The 26,724-nt window shown below is 36.8% G+C and overlaps 1 protein-coding gene across 1 annotated transcript in view; it reads right to left on the bottom strand.

Moving 5' to 3' along the window:
• Positions 1-26,724, bottom strand: part of TEX11 (testis expressed 11) — a 247,086-nt gene that overhangs the window by 73,149 nt on the left and 147,213 nt on the right. Inside the window, exons 17-18 of the mRNA XM_052662695.1 lie at positions 16,725-16,827; positions 4,607-4,731 (exon numbers count right to left, since the gene is read on the bottom strand). Of these exons, the coding sequence (XP_052518655.1) occupies positions 4,607-4,731; positions 16,725-16,827 (228 nt within the window). The remainder of the gene's footprint in view (positions 1-4,606; positions 4,732-16,724; positions 16,828-26,724) is intronic.

Here is a 26,724-nt window from a genome sequence, read left to right as displayed (position 1 = left end):
TTTTTAATACACAATCTAGGTTTGTCATAGTTTTTCTTCCAAAGAGAAAGTGTCTTTTAATTTCATGGCTGCAGTTAGTGTCCACAGTTTCTTTGGAGCCCAAGAAAATAAAATCTGTCACACATTTTCCCCTTCTATTTGTCATGAAGTGATGGACTGGATGCCATGATCTTATTTTTTTTGAATGCTGTGTTTTAAGCCAGCTTTTCTTCCTACAGCCAACCCCTTAAATTATACACTTGTGTCCATTACTGTTTATATGACATTAGTCTAACAACTTTTATTTTTGTAACATTGCCAACTTTTGTTCTCTAACTAGGTCATTCCTATCAGTATATAAGCATTCTCATCCATCCCATTTCAAGCAAATAAACAAACCTCTTTATCCTACTTCTCTGACCAACTACTACCCAACTTCTTTTATTTTTCTTGCCCAACTTCCTTTCTTCCCTTTGTAGTAAACGTTTCTACAGAATTGTCTACACTTATTGCATACAACTTCTTTCCTTCAATTCTCTCGAGCCTACTGTAATCAGGCATTTGTCCTACCTCGACCAAAACTGCTCTTGTCAAACTCACCAACGACTAACACACTATAAATTCCAATGGTCAATTCTCAGCCCTCATTGTATTTGACATATCAGCAACAATCAACATAGTTAATCACTTTTTCCTCCTTGAAACACAGCTGCCTTCTAAGACACCATGCCATCCTTGTTTTCTCCTACCTCATGGGTTGTTCTCTTTCATTAATTACCCTTTATTGGTTCCTCTCAGTTCAGTTCAGTTCAGTCACTCAGTAGTGTCCAACTCTTTGTGACCCATGGACTGCAGCATGCCAGGCCTCCCTGTCCATCACCAACTCCTGGAGTTTACCCAAACTCATGTCCATTGAGTCAGTGATGCCATCCAACCATTTCATCCTTTGTCGTCCCCTTCTCCTGCCTTCAATCTTTCTCAGTATCAGGGTCTTTTCAGATTAGTCAGTTCTTCACATCAGGTGGCCAAAGTATTGGAGCTTCAGCTTCAACATCAGTCCTTCCAATGAATATTCAGGACTGATTTCCTTTAGGATGGACTGGTTGGATCTACCTGCAGTTCAAGGGATTCTCAAGAGTCTTCTCCAACACCACAGTTCCTCTGAACAGTTACTGGTTCCTCTGCTTTTCTCCAAACCATTAATATTTGAGAGCTCCAGGCTCAGTCTCTGGTCATCTTCTCTATTTCATTTATATTCACTTCCTTGGTGATGGTACCCCAGTCTAATAGCTTTATATATCATCTATATATTAATGACTCTTCGTAAACCTTTAGGGAACCTTTCTCTTCAGCCCAGACCTCTTTCAGAACTCCAGGGCTTTATCAACTGACTACTTGGATCTCCATTTGGATGGTCTAACAGACATCTCAAATGCATCATGTCCAAATCACACTCCTAACTGTCCTCCCAACTCTACTCTATTTGCAGCTTCTCCTAGTTCAGTTGATGGCAACTCCTTTTGATGACCCAGTCTCTTTCTCTTATACCCTTCATCTGTCAGCAAATTCTCTTATCATTTACCTCCATTGTTATCTCCCTTATCTGAGTCACCTTAATCTTTTCTCTGGATTACTTTAAAAACTTCCTAATAGGTATCCTTGCTTCCACCTTGGCTCTTCTTTTCTGGCCTATTCTCAGTATAACACCCAAGAGTATTTCTGTTAAATGAAAGTCACATCATGTCACGACTCTGTTAAAAACACTCCAATGTCATTCAGAGTAAAAGTCAAAGTACTTTCACTAGTCTATAAGGATCTATATAATCCAGACTCTCTATTACCTCTCTGACTTGATCTCTCACTAATCCCACCCTTTATTTACTCTAGCCATTCTGGCTTCCTTGCTACTCCTGGTACCTACCTTATAGGCTTAGAATTGGTGTTACCTCTGCCTGGAATACTGTTCCTCTTCACTTCCCCCATATATCTACAGGGCTAACTCCCTTACCAATTTCAAGTCTTCGTACAGTGTCATCTTCTTGATGAGACCTATCCTCATCACCCTGTTTGAAAAAAATAACTCACACCAATTTCAGCCCATTCCCATCCCTGATCTGCTCTATTAAGACTGCTCTTTTTTTTTCTATATTGCTATCAATTTCTAACATATTATGTAATTTCTTATTTATTATGCTTATTAATATTTTCTTTCCTGCTTGAATGTTAGCTCCAAGAAGGCATATCAATGTTTTGTTTACTTATTTAAACCAAGAGCCCAGAACAATGGGCGGCACATAGTAGGTACTCAATAAATATCTGCTGAATGAATGATAGTCTCATTAATACTTGAAATGCCTTTTGCAAAGCAATTACACTAAGTGAAAACTAGATTCCACTCTTGTTCTTTTGTAGAAATAATATTAAATTTCCTGGGCTTGGCTCAGGAAAAAATACTTCCTTCCATCTTCTAATTCAAACTACTTTGGGTTTCTTCCCCCCTGATTCTTTCTCTTCTATTAAAATTACTTGCTTTTCAGAAATATAGTTCCATAATTCTTCCACCACCTTTCTTCTGCTTTCCATCAGATATAACTTTATAAACCTTCCTTTAAAAATATATTTGCTTTTGGGTTCCCCATTACAGATTTTTCTCTCATTTTCTGCACAAACACATCCTGTATCCACATCTGCCAAATATTTTTCCTCTTCCAGGAGTTTTATTATCCTATTCATTAACATCAAAACACATCATTCAAAACTATATTCAGCTATTACTTTGAGCAAGATACTGGACTGGGTACTAGAAATATGGCCCTCAAGTGTCAGGAAGCATTTAACAGGAGGCTTCCTGTGTGCTATTTTGGATCTGTCATGAATCCTCTGTTCCTTATTAATTCCCAAATATTCAGGAATTAAGAGGGGTGGCAAACCGCTCCCAGGGCTAAGGAATGCATGCATTTCCTTCGTTAGTTTTTCCATACTATAATAAGTAACTATTTACGACCCTCTCCCTTTTTATGAACCATACGGTAAAAGTGATTATTTACAACCCTCTCTCTCTTTGATATAGATTGCCTTATGTTTCCTTGGTAATTTTAAGTCTGTGCTTTTGATCTTTATCTTTGCTGAACAAAGCTACCTGGTAAGATAGTATATATACCCATACTATGTTGAATAAAACACCTTTTTGCTCCATCAGAGCTTGGGTCCCCGTGTCTTTCTCTCTCTCTCTCTCTCTCTCTCTCCGGCTAATTCTCTGGAGTGTAGAAACCTGTCATGCTCACTCTCCTGCCCAGGCTTCTAAGACCCTCTCGAGAAGGCGCACTGTGCCTTCACCCCCTCGAGAGGGCGCCCAGTGACTTCGTGAGCAACGCAAGCCCTGTGTCAAGGACTTCATTGGTTTTCTGCGTAAACCAGGGAATATCAGCCTCTCTCTCTCTTTTACTTTCTTATCGTCGACTCCGGACCACCAGGTTCTGGTCCATTAAAGGACCTCAGCACTCAAGGATCTTATAAGTCAAGTTGGACAGACAATCCATGCATTAGCAATATAACGCAGTATATAAAATATAGACCAAATAAGTAGTATACACATTAAAAATGACTGCAATTCAGAGTAGGAGGAGAGCACTGAGAACTAGATTGATTTGGGATGTCTGTACAGTGGAAGAAAATCTTAAGTTGGACTTTGAAAAAGGTAACATTTAAATAAGAACATTTCTTAAAAGATAGAATGGTGTAAATAAGACACGGAAAAAGGAATGTGATTGGTCTGTTTGAGAAACACTGAATGTGCTTGGAGTTATAGAAGTCTTAAGCGTCCACTATTCTAGACCCTGTGCCTAAGGTAATAGTGGCTTATATCACTATGATGATGATACAGGGGAGTAATATGAGATAAAGTAGAAGAGACACCTGTGGCCAGATTGTATATTGTTAATAACAACAAAAAACTATTAGATCAAGCTTCTTTGATTAGAAATCACATTTTCAGCCATCTTCTCGGTTAATCTTCACAATAATCCTGGAAGTACGCACTATCTTTATTGCAAAATGATGAAAATAAGATTCAAAGAAGTTAAATATTTCAGTGGCAGAGCCAGAACTCAAACCCAGTCCAAGAGCTTGACAGTTGCTACAATGCTTTTGCTAATCCTATATATTACTAAGAGCAGAATTTTGCCAATAAAAAAAGGAGGTAAAAGTTATTATTGCTTCCAAACTAAAGTTGTTTTTTGGTTATCAACTAGAAAGGTCCATTAAGGTTCAAACTCTTTTTTTTTGCAAACCAATGAGATAGATACATCTCCAAATAAATAACTATTTTTTTGCATAGTATAGCATTTTAAATCTCAAGTTTCTATTAAAAGTTAATGTTTTGCTATGTGTATTTTTCTATTGTTTTAAGAACAAATATCTAACTTAACTTTGTTTTACTTACTTTAAATCATAAAAAAAATGAAAAGAAATAAAGCAATTCTACAACCAAATTTGCTGCGAAAATAATGAGGCAAAATAGATGGTAAAGAAAAGCCTCTCCTGTGCCTAACTGATGATGATTCCATCATAATAGTCTCTGAAAACAGAAAAGAGGTAAAAATCTCATAAATGGGTACATAAGAATTACCTCTAAAGCAAACTGGGCAGCCAAACTGAAAAGCATGACACCTGAACTTCTCTTTGTAGATGCATTATTCTCATGTTGCTCGTCAGTCGTTAATAAATACTCTAAAGTGATAATTGCCTCCAAAGCTGAAAAATAAGGAGAGAATTAAAGATGAGATAGTCTTATCAAAGATGATAGCTATCTACGGTTATTATACCACAATGACTTTGGAATTCATTTTAAGAGCACTAATATCTTATTAATTTTCAAGTCACCTAAATAGCTAAACTGTTAAGGAGGACTTGAAAGTCAGAAAAATGCCCAACTGAGCAGTTCACCTCTTTGAATTTATTCCATGGATATACCTGCAAAAGTGAATAAAAACATACAAATATATTCACACAGCAATTTTTATAAGAGTAAATATCCTAAATTTAATCAATAATCAATGGGATAAATATAATTTGGTACATATAATACAGAATACAGTAAAAAAAAATTATATTACATTTCATTATATGCCTTAAAGGTAGACCATGGTAAGTTAAATATATGTACTATAGACCTTAAGTAACAACTAAAATAACAAAAGAAAAAGTTATAGCTAATAAGCCAACGAATGAGATAAACAAAATGATAAAACACACAACCTAAAAGAAAGCAGAAAAAAGAAAAATGGCAACAAAGACCAGAAAAGGCAAACAGAAGAACAAAATGCTAAATTTAAACCTAGCCATATCAACAATCATGTTAAAATATAAATGGTCTAGATGATCCATTGAAAAGACAGAGACAGACTGAATTAAAGAAAGTGACTTTTAGCGATAAGCAACTAACAAAAAACATACTTTAAAAATAAAGCCAAAACTGGTTAAAAGAAAATGATAGGATAATATACACTCTGGTAGAGGTTATCAAAAGAAAGCTGGAGTGGTTATATTAATATCACACAAAACAGGTAAACATAAATTCAAAAATTCTCAACAAAGTATTAGCAAACCAAATGTGACAATACACTAAAAGGATCATACACCATGATCAAGTGGGATTTATCCCTGGGAGGTAAGGATTCTTCAATATATGCAAATCAATCAATGTGATACACCATATTAACAAACTGAAGAATAAAAACCATACGATCACCACAATAGATAAAGAAAAAGCTTTCATCAAAATTCAATACCAATTTATGATAAGTGGGCATAGAGGGAACCTACCACAACATAATAAAGGGCATATACAACAAACCCACAGCTAACATTATTCTCAATAGTGAAAAACTGAAAGGATTTCCTCTAAGATCAGGAACAAGACAACGGTGTACAATCTCACCACTATTATTCAACATAATCACAGAAGTCCTAAATACAGCAATCAGAGAACAAGGAAATAAAAGAAGTACAAATTGGAACAGAAGTAAAACATTCACTGTTTGCAGATGACCTGATACTATACATAGAAAACCCTAAATATACCACCAGAAAACTACTACAGCAAATCAATGAATTTAGTAAAGTTGCATGATACAAAATTAACACAGAGAAATCTCTTGCATTCTTAAACACTAACAATGAAAGATCAGAAAGAGAAATTAAGGAAACAATCTCATTTACCACTGCAACAAAAAGAATAAAATAACCTAAGAATCAATCTACCTAAGGAAGCAAAAGGCCTGTACACAGAAAACTGTAAGATACTGCTGAAAGAAATCAAAGATGATACAAACAGATAAAAGAGATATATCATGTTCTTTGATCAGAAGAATCAATATTGTGAAAATGACTATACTACCCGAAGCAATCTACAGATTCAATGCAATCGCTATCAAATTACAACATTTTCCACAGGACTAGGAAAGAAAATTTTACAATTTGTATGGAAACAGAAAAGACCCTGAATAGCCAATGCAATCTTGAGAATGAAAAGTGAAGCTGGAGAGATCAGATTCCCTGACGTCAGCTTACGTTACAAAGCTACAGTCATCAAATAGCTTTGTTTTATACTGGCACAAAACAGAAATGTACAGCAATAGAACAAGATAGAAAGTCCAGAGATAAATCCATGCACTTATGGTCACCTAATCTGTGATAAAGGAAGCAAGACTATACAGTGGAGAAAAGACAGCCTCTTCAATAAGTGGTACTGGGAAAACTTGACAGCTACATGTAAAAGAATGAAATATAACACTTCCTACCATGCACAAAAATAAACTCAAAATGGATTAAAGACCTAAATGTAAGACTAGACACTATAAACCTCTTAGAGGAAAATATAAGCAGAACACTCATCGACATAAATCACAGTAGGGTCTTGTTTGAAAGACTTCCTAGAATTAAAGGAAAACAAAAATGAACAAATAGGACTTAATTAAACTTAAAAGAACATAACTGCAGTCATCTCACACACTAGAAAAGTAATGCTCAAAATTCTCCAAGTCAGGCTACCACAATATGTGAACCATGAACTTCCAGATGTTCAAGCTGGATTTAGAAAAGGCAGAGGAACCAGAGATCAAATTGCCAACATCCGCTGGATCATCAAAAAAGCAAGAGAATTCCAGAAAAATATCTATTTCTGCTTTATTGACTACAGCAAAGCCTTTGACTGTGTGGATCACAATAAACTGTGGAAAATTCTGAGAGAGATGGGAATACCAGACCACCTGACCTGCCTCTTGAGAAAGGGGAATCCTCTTGTATTACTGGTAGGAATGCAAATTGATACAGCCACTATGGATAACAGTATGGAGGTTCCTTAAAAAACTAAAAACTACCATATGACCCAGCAATTCCACTACTGGGCACATACCCAGAGAAAACCATAATTCAAAAAGATACATGCACCCCAATATTCACTGCAGCACAATTTACAAATGTCAGGACATGGAAGCAACCTAAATGTCCATCAGCAGAGGAATGGATAAAGAGATTTGGTATATACAGACTATCGAATATTAGCCATAAAAAAGAATGAAATTGGGTCATTTGTAGAGATGTGGATGGACCTAGAGACTGTCATACTAGTGAAGTAATTCAGAAAGGGAAAAACAATTGTATATTACTGAATATATCTGGAATCCAGAAAAATTATATAGATGATCTTATATGCAAAACAGGACTGACAGTTCAGTTCAGTTTAGTTCAGTCACTCAGTCGTGCCTCACTCTTTGCGACCCCATGGCCTACAGCACTCCAGGCCTTCCTGTCCATCACCAACTCCCGGAGTTTACTCAAACTCATGTCCATTGAGTTGGTGATGCCATCCAACCATCTCATCCTCTGTTGTCCCCTTCTCCCGCTTTCACTCTTTCTCAGCATCAGGGTCTTTTCAAATGAGTCAGTTCTTTGCATCAGGTGGTCAAAGTACTGGAGTTTCAGCTTCATCATCAGTCCTTCCAATGAATATTCAGGACTGATTTCCTTTAGGATGGACTGGTTGGGTCTCCTTGCAGTCCAAGGGACTCTCAAGAGTCTTCTCCAACACCACAGTTCAAAAACATCAATTCCTCGGCACTCAGCTTTCTTTAAGGTCCAACTCTCATATCCATACACGACTACTGGAAAACCATAGCCTTGACCCAGTTCAGTTCAGTTCAGTCATTCAGTCGTGTCCAACTCCTTGCGATCCCATGAATTGCAGCACGTCAGGCCTTCCTGTCCATCACCAACTCCCGGAGTTTACTCAAACTCATGTCCATTGAGTTGGTGATGCCATCTAACCATCTCATCCTCTGTCGTCCCCTTCTCCTCCTGCCCCCAATCCCTCCCAGCATCACAGTCTTTTCCAATGAGTCAACTCTTCGCATGAGGTAGCCAAAGTACTGGAGTTTCAGCTCCAGCATCATTCCTTCCAAAGAAATCCCAGGGCTCATCTTCAGAATGGACTGGTTGGATCTCCTTGGAGTCCAAGGGACTCTCAAGAGTCTTCTCCAACACCACAGTTCAGAAGCATCAATTCTTCGGCACTCAGCTTTCTTCACAGTCCAACTCTCACAACCATACATGACCACTGGAAAAACCATAGCCTTGACTAGATGGACCTTAGTCGGCAAAGTAATGTCTCTGCTTTTGAAGATGCTATCTAGGTTGGTCATAACTTTTCTTCCAAGGAGTAAGTGTCTTTTAATTTCATGGCTGCAGTCACCATCTGCAGTGATTTTGGAATCCCAAAAAATTAAGTCTGACACTGTTTCCACTGTTTCCCCATCTCTTTCCCATGAAGTGATGGGATCGGATGCCATGATCTTCGTTTTCTAAATGTTGAGCTTTAAGCCAACTTTTTCACTCTCCTCTTTCACTTTCACAAGAAGCTTTTTAGTTCCTCTTCACTTTCTGCCATAAGGGTGGTGTCATCTGCATATCTGAGGTGATTGATATTTCTCCCGGCAATCTTGATTCCAGCTTGTGCTTCTTCCAGTCCAGCGTTTCTCATGATGTACTCTGCATAGAAGTTAAATAAGCAGGGTGACAATATCCAGCCTTGACGTACTCCTTTCCCTATTTGGAACCAGTCTGTTGTTCCATGTCCAGTTATAACTGTTGCTTCCTGACCTGCGTACAGATTTCTTAACAGACAGGTCAGGTGGTCTGGTATTCCCATCTCTCTCAGAATTTTCCACAGTTGATCATGATCCACACAGTCAAAGGCTTTGGCATAGTCAATAAAGCAGAAATAGATGTTTTTCTGGAACTCTCTTGCTTTTCTGATGATCCAGTGGATGTTAGCAATTTGATCTCTCGTTCCTCTGCCTTTTCTAAAACCAGCTTGAACATCAGAAGTTCACGGTTCACGTATTGCTGAAGCCTGGCTTGGAGAATGTTGAGCATTATTTTACTAGCATGTGAGATGAGTGCAATTGTGCGGTAGTTTGAGCATTCTTTGGCATTGCCTTTCTTCGGGATTGGAATGAAAATTGACCTTTTCCAGTCCTGTGGCCACTGCTGAGTTTTCCAAATTTGCTGGCATATTGAGTGCAGCACTAGTTGGACCTTTGTTGGCAAAGTAATGTCTCTGCTTTTTAATATTGTTACTTTTATGGCTGCAGTCACCATCTGCAGTGATTTTCGAGCCCCTAAAAATAAGGTCTGTCACTGTTTCCACTGTTTCCCCATCTATTTGCCATGAACTGATGGGACCAGATGGCATGATCTTAGTTTTCTGAATGCTGAGTTTTAAGCCAACTTTTTCACTCTCCTCTTTCACTTTCATCAAGAGGCTTTTTAGTTCTTCTTTGCTTTCTGCCATAAGGGTGGTGTCATCTGCATATCTGAGGTCATTGATATTTCTCCTGGCAATCTTGAGTCCAGCTTGTGCTTCCTCTAACCCAGCGTTTCTCATGATGTACTCTGCATAGAAGTTAAACAAGCAGGGTGACAATATTCAGCCTTGACGTACTCCTTTTCCTATTTGGAGCGAGTCTGTTGTTCCATGTCCAGTTCTAACTGTTGCTTCCTGACCTGCATACAGATTTCTCAGGAGGCAGGTAATGTGGTCTGGTATTCCCATCTCTTTAAGAATTTTCCAGAGTTTGTTGTGGTCCACACAGTCAAAGGCTTTGACATGGTCAATAAAGCAGAAGTAGATGTTTTTCTGTAACTCCTTTGCTTTTTTGATGATCTAACTTGGGGATTGACATATATACACTGTTGATACTATGTATACAATAGATAAGCAATGAGACCCTATTGTATAGCTCAGGGAACCCTACTCAGTGCTCTATGGTGACCTAAATGGGAAGGAAATACAAAAAGGAGGAGATATCTGTATATGTATAGCTGATTCACTTTGCAGTACAGTAGAAACTAACACAATACTTTAAAACAACTATACTCCAATAAAAACTAATTTAAAAAATAATGGACAAACAGATTTCAGAGCAAAGAGTTAGTGCCAGAGGTTATTTCATGATGATAAAGGAATCAATTTATTATGATGACCTAACAATCCTGAATAAATTATGCATCTAATACCAGAAGGAAAAACTGATAGAACTGCCAGGAGAAATGAACAAATCCATAATTACAGTCAAACTTTTCAATGAAGGCTCTCAAATAACTGACAGACAGGTAGACAAAGAATCAGCAAGGATATTTAACATTATTAGTCTATCTGACCTGATTGACATTTACAGAACACTTGACCTTACATCAGCAAAATACACATTCCACTCAGGTATACAGGGAACATTTACAAAGAAAGACAATACTCTAGTCCATACAACAAGCCTCAGTATATTTAAAAGGCATCATACAAACTTAAGATCATAGACTGAAACAGAATTAAATTAAATTAATAAAAAAGTTCTCTGAAAAAAATTCTCTGGAAATCTACAAATGTTTGTAAAATAATAGCATACTACTAAATAATCCATGGGTTTACACTAGAGTCAAGTCACACTGAAAAATATGACTGAATTAAAATGAAAACACAATATATAAAAACTTGTGCATTGTCACTAAGGCAGCACTTAGAAGGTAATTTACAGCATTAACTGTTTATATTAGACCAGAATAAAGATCTAAATCAATAACCTCACCTTTCAACCTTTGGAAACTGGAAAAGAAAGAGCCAATGAAACTCAAAGTAAGTAGAACGGAAGTGATAAAGATCAGAAAATTAATAAATGAAACAGAAAACAGAAAAAATAGAGAAAAATTAATGAAACCAAAAGCTAGTTCTTTGAGGTCAATAAAACTGATCAACTTACAGCCACTGACAGGGAGGAAGAGAGAGAAGATGCTAATTACAGATATCAAGAATGAGAAATCTGACATCACTTTAGAATTTACAGATGTTAAAAGGATAATATGAATGACATAATGAATGATTTTAGGCCAATAATTTCAACAACTTAGATGAAACACAAATTTCTTGAAAGACATAAACTACCAAAGCTCAGGAAATAGTAGATAACCTGAAGAATTCTATTATCTATTAAAGAAACTGAGTTTATAATTAAAAGCTTTCTCACAAAGAAAATTCCAGCCCCAGATGACTTCACTGGTGAACTCTACCAAACATTTAACAAAAAAATAACACCAACTGAGCAACAAAAACTCTACTAGAAGATGTAAAAAGGAAGTGTATTTTCCAATTCATTCTATGCAATAAGCATTACCCTAACACGAAAAGAAAACCAGAGACCAGTATCACTCATGGACACAGGCATAAATATTCTTAAACTATTAGCAAATCAAATCTAACATTATATTTAAAAAAGAACACATCAAGACCAAGTGGAGCTTATTCCAGGAAGGCAGCATTGGTTCAACAGTTAGAAAATCAATGTAACTGACCATACTAACAAACTTCAAAAAACTAATCATTTCGTTTGCAAATGTTTTCTTCCATTCTGAGGGTTGACTTTTCATTTTGGCTATGGTTTTCTTTGCTGTGCAAAAGCTTTTACGTTAGATTCAGTCCCATTTGTTAATTTTTGCTTTTATTTTCATTTCTCAAGGATGTAGATGGAAAAAGATCTTGCTGCGATTTATGTCACCGAGTGTTATGCTTACATTTTCCTCTAAGAGTTTTATAGTATCTGGCCTCATACATTTAGGTCTTTAATCCATTTTGAGTTTAGTTTTGTGGATGGTGTTAGGGAGTGTTCTAATTTCATTCTTTTATATGGAGCTGCCCAGTTTTCTCAGCATCACTTATTTAAGAGACTGTCTTTTCTCCATTGTATATTCTTGCCTCCTTTGCAACAGATTAGGTGTGTGGGTTTATTTCTGGAATTTCTATCCTGTTCCATTGATCTGTATTTGTTTTTGTGCCAGTATGGATTAATCTTTCCAAAAATACACAAACAGCTCATGAAACTCAACGTCAAAAGACAACCCAATCTAAGAGTAGACTGAAGATCTAAACAGATATTTCTTCAAAGAAGACATACAGATGGCCAAAAAGCATATGAAAAGATGCTCAACATCACTAATTATTAAAGAAATACATATAAAAACTACAATAAGATAGTACCTCATACCAGTTAGAATGGCCATCATCAAAAAATTTATAAACAATAAATGCTGGAGAGGATGTGGAGAAAAGGGAATCCTTCTACAGTGTTGGTGGGAATGTAAACTGGTATAGACACTATGGAGAACAGTATGGAGGTTCCTTAAAAAATTAAAAACAGAGCTACAATACAATCCAGCAATCCTACTCCTGGGCATCTCTCCAGAGAAAACCGTAACTCAAAAAGATACATGACCATTCACTGCACCATTATTTACAATACCCAGGACATGGAAGTGACCTAAACGCCCATCTACAGAGTAATGGATAAAGAAGATGTGGTTTAAATATATGATGGAATATTACTCAGCCACTAAAAAGAGTGAAATAATGCCACCTGCAGCAACATGGATAGACCTAGGGATTGTCATACTGTGTGAAGAAAGTCATACAGAGAAAGACAAATATCATGATAACACCTATATGTGGAATCTAAAAAAAGGGTACAAAAAATTTTAAAAGGGTACAGATGAACTTATCTGCAAAACAATAATAGAGTCACAGATGTAGAAAAGAAACAAGAAACTACTAGGGTGTAAGGGGAAGGAGAGACAAAATATTGGTACTGACATATACACACTACTGTATATAAAAGCAATAACTAACAGGGACCTACTGTATAGAACAGGGAACTCTACTCAATACTCTGAAATGGCCTATATTGATTGGTAAAGAATCTAAAAAAGAGTCAACATATGTATATGTGTAACAGACTATCTTGGTTGTACACCTGAAACTAATACAATATTGTATTAATACTTTAATTACTATTAAAGTATACTCCAATAAAATTTTTCTAATTTGATAATTTCAATAGATGTAAAAAAAATCATGACCAAATTCAACATCCATTTCTGATTAAAAACATCTAGGAAACTGAAAACAGAAGGGAACTTCCTCAAGCTGATAAAAAGTATCTATGAAAAACCTATAGCTAACATCATACTTAATGATTGAAATTTGGATGGTTTCCCTCTAAAATCAGGAAAAAGTCAAGGATGTCTGCTCTTTACCAATTTTACTCAACACTGTGCTAGACATTCTAACAAGTATAATAACGCATGAAAAACTGCACCCAGATTGGACAGAAAGTAGTAAAATTGTCTTTATTAGTAGATAACATTACATCTACAAGGAAGCTACTGGAAGCAATAAGTGAATTTAAAAGTCTTTAGGATATAAGATCAATATACAAAAATCATTTGTATTTCTACATACTAGCAATGAACAATCAGAAACTCCAAGTTTTTCTCAAAATGCCATTTGAAATAGCATAAAATATACAGTATACTTAAGGATAAATCTGATAAAAGATGAATAAGACTGATATGATAAAAGATAGAAAAGATCTCTGAGAGAAATTAAAGAGCTAAACAAATGGAGGTATATAACTCCATTTCACAGATTGGAAGATGTTGATTCTCTCCATACTGATGTATATATACATTCAATGGAATCTCAATCAATGTTTACTTTTGTAGAATTTGGAACAACTGATTCTAAAATTCACAGAGATGTACAAAGACTTAACCCAAACAATTTGAATGAGAAAAATAAAGTTGGAGGACCAATACCACCTGATTTCAAATTTACTATATAGTTACATTAATCAAGACACTGTGGGAATGGTGTAAAGACAAATAGATCGGCGGAACACAATGAAGAGTCCAGAAAGGGACCCATACACATATGACAGCGGATTTTAATTAAAGGTGTAAAGGAAATTCAGTTGGGAAAGGACAGAACTTATAAATAAATGAAACTGGAATGATTAGGTAGCCATGTGCCAATAAAGGAAGTTCAATCCATACTTTAAGTCAAAAAAATGCAAAATGGATCACAGAACTAACTGTAAACTTTAAACCTAAAACCACAAAATTTCTTGAAGAAAACAGGGAAAACTTTTTGTGATCATTAAGTAAAGATTTCTTAGTTACAATACCAAAAAGATCCATAAAAGAAGAAAGAATATAAATTAGACTTCAAACTTGTCATGAAATTCACTAAGAAAATAAAAAGAAAAAATTTATAAAACACATGTCTGATAAATAACTTGTATTTAAAATATATAAAGAACTTTCAAAATTCAATAAGAATATAAAAGCTCCTTATCTAAAACTGGGCAAAAGATTTGTACAAACACTCCACCAAACAAGATGGATGTATGTCAAATATTAGATATTATGTAAATACTAATTATAACCTTATCATGATATCTCGACCTGCTAATTAGAATGACTAAATAATTTTTCCAGTGGACAATTTCAAGTGCTTGTAAAGATGCAGATCAACTGGAACTTTAATACATAGCTAGTTAGACCATAAAACTGTACAGCCATTTTAGAAAAGAGCTTGGCAGTTTCTAACAAACATATACTCATCATATGACCCAGCAAACATATCCCTCGATATTTACCCTAGAGACGTGAAATCTTGTCATTGCACAAAATCTGTAAACAGATGTTTATCACACCTTTATTCATAATCACCCACAATGGAAACCATTTGAATATCCTTCAACTGGTAAATGTATAAACTGCAAGTGCATAATGTATACAATTCATTCATACTTATGAAATACTACTTAGCAATAAAAAAGAACAAACTCTATCAGTATGAATGAGTTTCAAAGGCACACACAACAGTATGAATGAGTTTCAAATGCATTATACTAAGTGAAAGAAAAAAGCTTCATACTATATGAATTCATTTATATGACATTCTAGAAAAGGTAAAATTATAAGAGAGAAATGAGGTTAGTAGGAATCAGGGCTAGAAGTAGTGGGAAGGAGACACAACAAAGGGGCATGAGTTAATTTTTTGTTCTATATCATGATTATGGTGCTAGTTACATGAGTATATGCAATTGTCAAAATTAACAGAATTACTAATATAAATAAATCTCATAAAATCATACACTAGGCTATAATAAATTTTATTGTACATATCTTCAGTAAAAATGACTAAAAATGATCACAGATAAATGGAGAAGAAATAAAAAGACAGCTTATGTTATGCTTAAAAGGTAAAATAATTGTAATAGAATGTTAAAAGAAAAAGTTTAATAGGAAATCTGGTTCTGTGGGGTTATTTTGTTGCTATTTCTGTTGACAAAAGTTTCAAGTTCTTCTATACTTCAGCATAATATATCAAGAAAAATAAATGCCCAGAAGTCTCTAGTAAAAACCTTAATAATAGACATTGACAGCAATATTAACCTTGATAAAGAGCTGATTTCAATTTGTTATTCCTTAATTAATATACAGGTATACTTTACTACCCTAGAACACTTCTTTTTCAAAGAAAAAATATCTTTTTCTTAGAGTGAATAATGAAGTCCACTGCACATACAGTAGTATTCATAAACAGTTGCTTAACTGGATTAATATAAATTCTGTTTGAACCCATTAACTCAAGTTTCTCAATTTCTCTCCTTGTACCTTTAACAAAGGGCAACCAGTCTGGAGTTCACATTGCTCCAGGATTTGCTCAGTCATCTAGAGTTGAGCAGGAATAATATCACAGCATAGCGAAACCTATAACCAAGTCAAGATACCCATGTGTGCAGACAACTAGTAAGGAAACTATGCTAAACTTAATAGAAAGGACAAAGCACTAATGGGATAAGGTTCGTGTTAAGCAATTTTAACATTGTCAACTTTGTGGAGAGAAATTCCATTTTCAGGGCCAAATATCTCACTGATAACCTCCCAGGCTAAGTGAAAACAACTAAAAGGCATCCTGGAGACATCCATTCTCTAAAGACAAATTCTTAACTGACTGAATTATAATTTCTCCCTGCCCCCAGCTTTTTAAGGTTAATTTTTAATAGGTTGGTTCAAATGACAAAATATAAAAAAGTCTACAGTGACAAGACTTCCCTCCAATTCTTGTCCGATATCTGCCTAGTTCCTATTCCTTCAGTAGGTAGACCTTTTGCTTTTCTTTTTATGCAACCTTCCATAGTTTCTTGTTGCATGGTTGTATCATTTTTACATAGGGAAGCTAGCATATATATATATATCCAACTCCATTGTCTTAAAGACTACTTTTTCCTTTTATGGTCAAAGATGATTATTCTTTGTGTTAATAGACAAATGTAACTTATAACTAACGTTTATACCTCTGCCGGAGTTGCCCTCCACGATTGAAATCTTGAATATATAAAACTGAGTGAAAATATTTCTAGGATCACGTTGTGCAGCTTTGATAACCGCCTCTTTAGCCTGAAAAAAAAGAAAAGGAATATTAGTGTACTTTCATAAAGCATATAAGAAAGACCTTACCGTATTTTACTAATGCTATCAATATAGTCACAATGGCTTAGGGACACTCATAATGAAAAGACATGAACATAAGAAAAATCTTTAAAGAACTGTTCTATCACAATGCAATAGAAATCAAGAATTCTGCTTCTGAAAACAGGGCACATCATATATGTCAAACCAACAAAACACATTTTATATGTCAAACCTACTTAAAACAAGCAAAAACGTTGGATAACATTTTTTTTTTTAATTCCAAAAGCAACTGACTAGTAACGCAATTACCAAGAAATATCTAAGGAAAAGTGAGGTCCCAAAGAAGTAAATGGAGATTTAAAGCCATTTAAAAATTTGTTTATTCATCTATTCGCCATGCTGTGCAGCATGTGGGATCTTAGTTCGCCAACCAGGGATCACACCCGCACCCCTGCATTGGAAAAATGGAGTCTTAACCACTGGACCATGAGAGAAGTCCAGCCACTTTCTTTTTCTGGTGGGCATTTGTAAACCTAGGCAAATGTTGACTTTCATTTAGCAAAACTAGCTCAGGAAAATAGACATCAAAACTCAAGGGACCATACTTTTAGGCTAAGGGTAAATCAGAAGTAAACTCAATTTTATCCACATTCTCAGGAGACTGCAAAAAAAGTTACCTCGGTTCTGAGAAGAATGAAACAAAACAGGGTAGGGAGAACCAATCCCTAAGGTATCATATGAACAGACTCTCTCATGTATCTACAGCCCCAAATCATATTATATGGGAGGCCAAAAGATATCAAGCTATGAATTTATCTTTCATTACTATCAAACAGGGAGCTGACTGTGGCACAGACCATGAATTCCTTATTGGCAAATTCAGGTGTAAATTGAAGAAAGTAGGGAAAATCACTAGACCATTCAGGTATGACCTAAATCAAATCCCTTATGATTATACAGCCATATGAATCTAATGAATGTGGTAAGGCCTTCTGTGAGAAGTCTCCAACAGTTGTACATCAGAGAATCCATACTAGGGAGAAACCTTCCAAATCTGCTGAGTACGGGATAACTTTCTCCCAGAAATCACAGATGATCACATACCAGAGAACACACACAGGGGAGTAACACTCCAAATACAGTGACTATGGGAAGGTCTTCTGCCAGCAGATATACCTCACTGGACATCAGAATCCATTTAAGATAGAAACCTTATATACTGATTATATATTTTGCAGCCAAAGATGGAGAAGCTCTATACAGTCAGCAAAAACAAGACTGGGAACTGACTGTGGCTCGGATCATGAACTCCTTATTTGCAAATTCAGACTTAAATTGAAGAAAGTAGGGAAAACCACTAGACCATTCAGGTATGACCTAAATCAAATCCCTAAAAATTTTACAGCAGAAGCAAGAAATAGATTCAACAGACTAGATCTGATAGACAGAGTGCCTAATAAACTATGGATGGAGGTTCACGACATTGTACAAGAGACAAGGAGCAAACCATCCCCAAGAAAAAGAAATGCAAAAAAGCAAAATGGCTGTCTGAGGAGGCCTTACAAATAGCTGTGAAAAGAAGCGAAGCGAAAAGCAAAGGAGAAAAGGAAAGACATACCCATTTGAAGGCAGAGTTCCAAAGAATAGCAAGGAGAGATAAGAAAGCCTTCCTCAGCGATCAATGCAAAGAAACAGAGGAAAACAATAGAATGGGAAAGACTAGAGATCTCTTCAAGAAAATCAGAGATACCAAGGGAACATTTCATGCAAAGATGGGCTCAATAAAGGACAGAAATGGTAGGAACCTAACAGAAGCAGAAGATATTAAGAAGAGGTGGCAAGAATACACAGAAGAACTGTACAAAAAAGATCTTCACAACCCAGATAATCATGATGTTGTGATCACCCACCTAGAGCCAGACACTCATCTAGGCCCACCTAGATGCAAAATCAAGTGGGCCTTAGGAAGCATCACTGTGAACAAAGCTAGTGGAGGTGATGGAATTCCAGTTAAGCTACTTCAAATTCTAAAAGGTGATGCTGTAAAGTGCCACACTAAATATGCCAGCAAATTTGGAAAACTCAGCAGTGGCCACAGGACTGGAAAAGGTCCGTTTTCATTCCAATCCCAAAGAAAGGCAATGCCAAACAATGCTCAAACTACTGCACAATTGCGCTCATCTCACACGTTAGTAAAGTAATGCTCAAAATTCTCCAAGCTAGGCTTCAACAGTATGTGAACCGTGAACTTCCAGATGTTCAAGCTGGTTTTAGAAAAGGCAGAAGAACCATTGATCAAATTGCCAACATCCACTGGATCATCAAAAAAGCAAGAGAATTACAGAAAAACATCTACTTCTGCTTTGTTGACTATGCGAAAGCCTTTGACTGTGTGGACCAAAACAAACTCTGGAAAATTCTTAGAGATGGGAATACCAGACCACATTACCTGCTTCCTGAGAAATCTGTATGCAGGTCAGGAAGCAACAGTTAGAACTGGACATGGAACAACAGACTGGCTCCAAATAGGGAAAAGAGTACGTCAAGGCTAGATATTGTCACCCTCCTTGTTTAACTTATGCAGAGTACATCATGAGAAACGCTGGGCTGGAGGAAGCACAAGCTGGAAGCAAGATTGCTGGGAGAAATATCAATGACCTCAGATATGCAGATGACACCACCCTTATGGCAGAAAGCAAAGAACTAAAGAGCCTCTTGATGAAAGTGAAAGAGGAGAGTGAAAAAGTTGGCTTAAAACTCAGTATTCAGAAAACTAAGATCATAGCATCTGGTCCCATCAGTTCATGGCAAATAGATGGGGAAACAGTAGAAAAAGTGACAGACTTTATTTTGGGGGGCTCCAAAATCACTGCAGATGGTGACTGCAGCCATGAAAGTAAAAGACGTTTGCTCCTTGGAAAAAGTGTTATGACCAACCAAGATAGAATATTAAAAAGCAGAGACATTGCTTTACCAACAAATGTCTGTCTAGTCAAAGCTATGGTTTTTCCAGTAGTCGTGTATGGATGTGAGAGTTGGACCTTAAAGAAAGCTGAGCACGAAAGAATTAATGCTTTTGAACTGTGGTGCTGGAGAAGACTCTTGAGAGTCCCTTGGACTGCAAGGAGATCCAACCAGTCCATCCTAAAGGAGATCAGTCCTGGGTGTTCATTGGAAGGACTGATGTTGAAGCTGAAACTCCAATACTTAGACCTGATGCGAAAAGCTGACTCATTTGAAAAGACCCTGATGCTGGGAAAGATTGAGGGCAGGAGGAGAAGGGGACGACAGAGGATAAGATAGTTGGATGGCATCACTGACTCAATGGACATGGGTTTGGGTGGACTCTGGGAGTTGGTGATGGACAGGGAGGCCTGGTGTGCTGTGGCTCATGGGGTCACAAGGAGTCAGACACAACTGAGTGATGGAACTGAACCCCAAATGTTTCACATGTGCTGCTAAGTCACATTTCATTTATTCTGTTCTTACACAGTTAGTTTTAAGGATCCAAGTACAGGATGTATTGTTGTTCCCTGTTTGTCTTCATCTTGTTAGAATGGGCTCATCATTTCACCTACTGAGATGCCTTCAGATCAGACCCTGTCATCTAATGCATTAGTTACTCTTTTCAGCTTTAGGTCATATGTACATTCAATCAATAATCAAAAGATCTTCATTTACATATTATTAATTTAAATCCATATGGTATGTATCACAATTTGATATTCAATTGCATACTTTTTACTTTCTAATTATTTCATGTGTATAAATCTCATTTTCATTCTCAATACAATAACATTTTAAGTTTATCTATAGAAAGGATCATGTCTTCAATTTATCCTATAGTTGCTGTTGTTCACTCACTCAATCATGTCTGACTATTTGCGACCCAATGGACTGCAGCATGCCAGGCTTCCCTGTACTTCACCATTTCCCAGAACTTGCTCAAAACTCATGTCTATTGCATCGGTGATGCCATTCAACCATCTCATCCTCTGTTGCCCCCTTCTCATCTTGCCCTCAATCTTTCCCAGCATCAGGGTCTTTTCCAATAAGTCGGCTCTTCGCATCAGGTGGCCAAAGGATTGGAGCTTCAGCTTCAGCATCAGTCCTTCCAATGAATACTCAGGGCTGATTTCCTTTAGGATTGACCAGTTTGTTCTTGCTATCCAAGGGACTCTCAAGAGTCTTCTCCAGTACTACAATTCAAAAGCGTAAGTTCTCTGGCATTCAGCCTTCTCTATGGTCCAACTCTTTGTCTGTATATGACTACTGGAAAAACCATAGCTTTGACTATACGGACCTTTATCAGCCAAGTGATGTCTCTGCTTTTTAATATGCTGTCTAAGTTTGTCATAGCTTTTCTTCCAAGGAGCAAGCATCTTTTATTTTCATGACTGCATTCACCATCTGCAGTGATTCTGTAGCCCAAGAAAATAAATTCTGTCACTGTTTACCCAACTATTTGCCATGAGGTGATGGGACCGAATGCTGTGACCCTAGTTTTTTGAACACTGAGTTTTCAGACTGCTTTTTCACTCTCCTCTACCTCATCAAGAGGCTCTTAAGTTCCTCTTCACTTTCTGCCATTAGAGTGGTGTAATCAGCATATCTGAGATTATTACATTTCTCCCAGCAATCTTGATCCCAGCTTGAGCTTCATCCAGTCTAGCATTTCACATGATGTACTCTGCATATAAGTTAAATAAACAGGGTGACAATACACAGCCTTGACATACTCCACTCCCAATTTTGAATGAGTATGTTGTTCCATGTCCAGTTCTAACAGTTGCTTCTTGATCTGCATATGGGTTTCTCCAGAGGCAGGTAAGGTAGTCTGGTATTCTCATCTCTTTAAGAATTTTCCAGTTTGTTGTGATCCACACAGTCAAAGGCTTTAGTGTAGTCAATGAAGGAGAAGTCCATGTTTCTCTGGAATTCCCTTGCTTTTTCCATGATCCAACGGATATTGGCAATTTGATCTCTGATTCCTCTGCCTTTTCTAAATCCAGTTTGTACATCTGGAAGATCTCCATTCCCATACTGTTGAAACCTAGCTTGAAGGATGTTGAATATAACCTTGCTAGCATGTGAAATGAGTGCAACTGTGCAGTACTTGAACATTCTTTGTATGAGGCAATATAGATTGTGTGTGTGTGTGTGTGTGTGTGTGTGTGTGTGCTCAGTCAGTCACTCAGTAGTGTCTGACTCTTCGTGACCCTATGTACTGTAGCCCACCAGGTTCCTTGTTCATGGGATTATCCAGGCATGAATACTTGAGTGGGTTGCCATTGCCTACTCCAGGGGATCTTCTGAATTCTGGGACTGAACTTGGGTCTCTTGCATCTCCTTCATTGGCAGGTAAATTCTTTACCACTGTGCCACCTGGGAAGCCCACCAGGCATAGATTAGATTTCAATAAATATCTGTTGACTTAAAACCAAAATTATAGTGTTTTTACATTATGGCTGTACCAAGAATGAGTAAATATTAATCTTTACCTCAGGGTTACTTAAGTGCTAACTTTCTTTTACATTCAAACAGAAACGTTTGTGGGGAAAGCTATACCTGCCAAAGAGTCAAAAATTGCTTCAAAATCACTGATAAGTTATTATTGTACAAACAGAGGCCACAGTGCCATCTAGTGAATGTTACTCGTTTACTTCTGTTGATCACAAGCTCATTTTCACTCCTATAATGGAAAGGCATGATTTTTGGTATTTCATATAGCAAACAGAACCAATATAAAACCAGCACATGAGACATGGTTAGTTGCACTTTAGGTCTTATAAATTTTCTATAAATAGTTTCATCTTGGGGCTGTTGTAAGTCTTATGACCATACTGTGCTTTGAGATTATGCTTTAGTTTTATCAATCTATAGTGATACAATGTCATTCATGTATCTAAACTGCAGATACAAGCTGAGGATGGAATTTTTGTACTGAGTTAAAAGAGTACTGAATTGCGTATGACTATTAACTTATAAACTATCACCAAAAGAATCCATTATCCTTCTCTTAACAAATATTAAAGTTTTATTATGATTTGCAGTAAATTCCATTATATCAAGTTGTAATAAATTACTCCTATACTTGTAACCCAAGGTCATTTCTCCCATATAAAGTCTGTCCATTCAAATCTATGACTTTCACAAGCCAAACACTTTAACATCTTTGAAAAATCATAAGATTAGGGTATTGGGCTTAAGGGGCTACAAATTTCCCAAAGACAGATTTGATGTCTATGAAACTACAGAGTTTAATATTGCCTCACAAAATGTACTGGAGATACTGACTAGATAATGGTGATTAAAATTTACATTTCTACAAGATAGAAAATAAACTAAAGAAACTACCTAAATTTAGCATTCTTATCTCAGAGTGATGTCACCAAATGCATGAATTGATGAATCTGTAACATAACCTACTAAGAGTTCAGAAGATAGACTCTCCAACCTCTTTAACCCATTCAAATTGATTTATGATCTATGATTCAATGTTTCATCTTAAAAGAAAGGAACTGAGCTAGGGAAAGGAATAATGGGGTGACTTTTTAAATAACATAACCTCATTAACTTCTGATAATCAAAGACATTCATATATTTGGTTACTTTTAATTTCCAATTATCCACAGTAAGAGGACAGAAATAGCATGAACAATTAGAATTCCTATATCAGGGAAACTGGCAAGCATTTATGGAGTCTCTGTGACTTTTTTAAAAAAAAATATAATGAGTGTTTACTATGCAATAGGCTCTATGCTAGATATCAGACAAAATAAAGACATGGCCTTATCTTAGAGGAGGTATCAATTTAATAGAGAGCTAAAATAGGTATAGGGCTTCCCTGTGCTTCAGGGTAAAGAATCTGTCTATAATGCAGGAGACATGGGTTTGATCCCTGGGTCAGGAATATTTCCTGGAGGAAGAGATGGCAACCCACTCCAGTATTCTTGCCTGGGAAATTCCATGGACAGAGGAGTCTGGCAGGCTACAGTCCATGGAGTTGCAAACAGTCAGACATGACTGAGCACAAACACAAAGACAGCTATACAAATAACTAGAGTAGAAGGTATAACATAAGTGAAAGTGAAGTTGCTCAGTCGTGTCCGACTCTTTGTGACCCCATGGACTGTAGCCCGCCAGGTTCCTCCGTCCATGGGATTCTCCAGGCAAGAATACTGGAGTGGGTTGCCATTTCCTTCTCCAGGGGAATCTTCCCAGCCCAGGGATCAAACCCAGGTCTCCTGCATTGCAGGCAGACGCTTTAACCTCTGAGCCACCAGGGAAGCCTTAGTACCTAGGTAAAAACAGATGTGTAACAAAATCTTAGAGGAAGACCAAGACTCAGAAATTTCCTTAGGAAGCTAAGACTGTCATTGTAACCCAGGCTTTGAAAAAGTTATTTCGAAAGGTAGGGATACACAGAAGAGGTAATTTGCAATACAGAAGCATGGGAAAAGTTACAGAGGCAGAAAAACATGTAGTATGGTTAGGAAGCAGCAAGTACTTCAGTTGGGGACAAACACAGTACATGTGTACAGGAAATAAAACAGGATTATTTTATTTAAAGATTACAGAGGCCCTTAACTCTAAGGAATTTGGTCTTTATTTATAGTGAGCCAGTGAAAATTTTCAGCGAGATATAATAATCATTTATAAGATTATTCCAATTGTCTTAGAGGTAATGAAGGCTTGGACTAGGATAGTGAGGGAAAGATGGAAGAGGAGACAGTTGGCAAAAATAACGCAGAGGTAAAAGTGACCAGATGTGGAACATGACTAAATATAGAGGGAGAAGAAAGAATCCATGAACCTGAGACTTCAGTCTTAGATAGATGTATATATCCAAGGACGGTAGGAAAGGTGGAAGTGGGCTGTGAGAAAGATCAGGGTTAGTGACACAGATTTGGGAATGGAGAGCTGAAGCTAAGAAAGCAGATAAGGGATTACTGAGGGGATAGTGTACAACTGAAATAAAAGAATAAATTCAACAAATGTTTACTGAAAACTTATCAAACACCAAGAAAATAAATTTTAAAATGTTTACTGAAAACTTATGTACCCAGCATGTTCATGCGGTGTTAAGGATAAAATGGACAATGAGGTAAACATAGTACCTGCCCTCATCCAACATCTGGGAAAAGAGACTGCTGGTAACATAAATAGAAAACGAAGAGTCAGAGCACAGGATTAAGAGAGTATGTCACACAGAGAAAACAAACTTATGGTTACCAAAGAGGAAAGAGGGTAGAGGAAGGATAGAATAGGAATCTGGGATTAGCAAACACAAACTACTATACATAAAACAAATAAAAAAACAAGGCCCTACCATATAGTACAGGGAACTATATTCAGTATCTTATAATAAACAATGGAAAAGAATATGAAAATACATATGTATATATATACATATATCTGAATCACTTTGCTGTAAACCAGAAACTAACAACACTGTAAATCAATTATACTTCAGTGAAAAAAGGTATGTTATAGAAGCCAAAGAGAAAGTTTCTAGAAGGGAAAAAGTAGTTGACAGTATTATATTCTTTTGTGCTAGAAAGACCAGAAAACAAGAAGGACTGAGAAAAAATCATTAGACTTTATCATTAAAAGGTCATTAGTGGGACTTCCCTGGCAGTCCAGTGGTTAAGACTGTGCTTCCAATGCAGGGGATGCAGGTTTGATCCCTGATCAGGGAACCAAGATCCCACATGCCACATGGTATGGTAAAAAAGTTTTTTAAAAGGTCACTAGTGATATTCAGAAGAGTAATTTATAGAATCATGGACACAAAAATCATGAAGAGGGGAGTAGATGATGAGGCCAAAAACTTTAAGAGTCATTCTTGTCTTTCCCTCTACTATCCTGGTGGCTCAGATGATAAAGTGTCTGCCTTCAATGTGGGAGACCTGGGTTCGATCCCTGGGTTGGGAAGATCCCCTGGAGAAGGAAATGGTAACCCACTCCAGTACTCTTGCCTGGAAAATCCCATGGACGGAGAAGTGTTGTAGGCTACAGTCCATGGGGCTGCAAAGAGTCGGACACGACTGAGCGACTTCACTTTCACTTTCTACTATCCTGTATGTGGTGTGTCAGAGAATTCTCTCACCTTCACTTTCATATTGTATCTAGAATCTGACCACTTCTCCCCATCCACACTTCCTCCATACTGGTTCATGCCACCATAATCTCTTGCCTAGATTATTTCAGTAGCATCCTACCTTTTCCTCCTGCTTCTACTCTTACACTCAGCTCAGTCTGTTCAACACAGTGAATGAGTGATTTTATTAAAATGCGAGTAAGATCTTGTCACTCCTCTGCCTCAAACTCCCTCACTGGTTCTCCATCTCAAGAGTTAATGACATAAATCTTTACAATAAAATCCAACGTCTTTCTTACAGATCTGTTTCCCTGCTACTTCCTTGATCATATCTCCTACTTTCCCTAATATTCCCTTAGCTCCAGACACACTAGTCTCTCTGCTATTCGTCAAACACCATCCACATGTTCCAACTCCCACACCCCCCACAGCCTTTGCACTTGCTACTCCCTCTGTCTGGAATGCTCTTGTTTAAGATATTCATAGCTAGATCCCTCATTTCCTCAGGTTTCTACTGAAAAACTACCTTTTCACTGAGTCCTTCTGTAAAATTAACAGCCCTTCATTCCTCCTCTAAAACATTTAATACTACCCTTTCCTACTTAGTTTTCTCTAGCACTTATCACTGTCTAATATAACAGGGATCAGCAATCTATGGCCTTTGGGCTACATCCAGTTTACCATCTATCAAGCTAAGTTTTACTTTTTTGAAAGGTTGAAAAAATCGAAAGAATATTTTATGACACAAAAAGTTCTATGAAATTCAAATTTTAATGTTC

Source organism: Budorcas taxicolor, chromosome X, assembly GCF_023091745.1.
Source record: "Budorcas taxicolor isolate Tak-1 chromosome X, Takin1.1, whole genome shotgun sequence".
In the NCBI taxonomy this organism is placed as follows: domain Eukaryota; kingdom Metazoa; phylum Chordata; class Mammalia; order Artiodactyla; family Bovidae; genus Budorcas; species Budorcas taxicolor.
The sequence above is the reverse complement of the archived record's forward strand: the minus strand, read 5'-3'. Positions and strand labels throughout refer to the sequence as shown.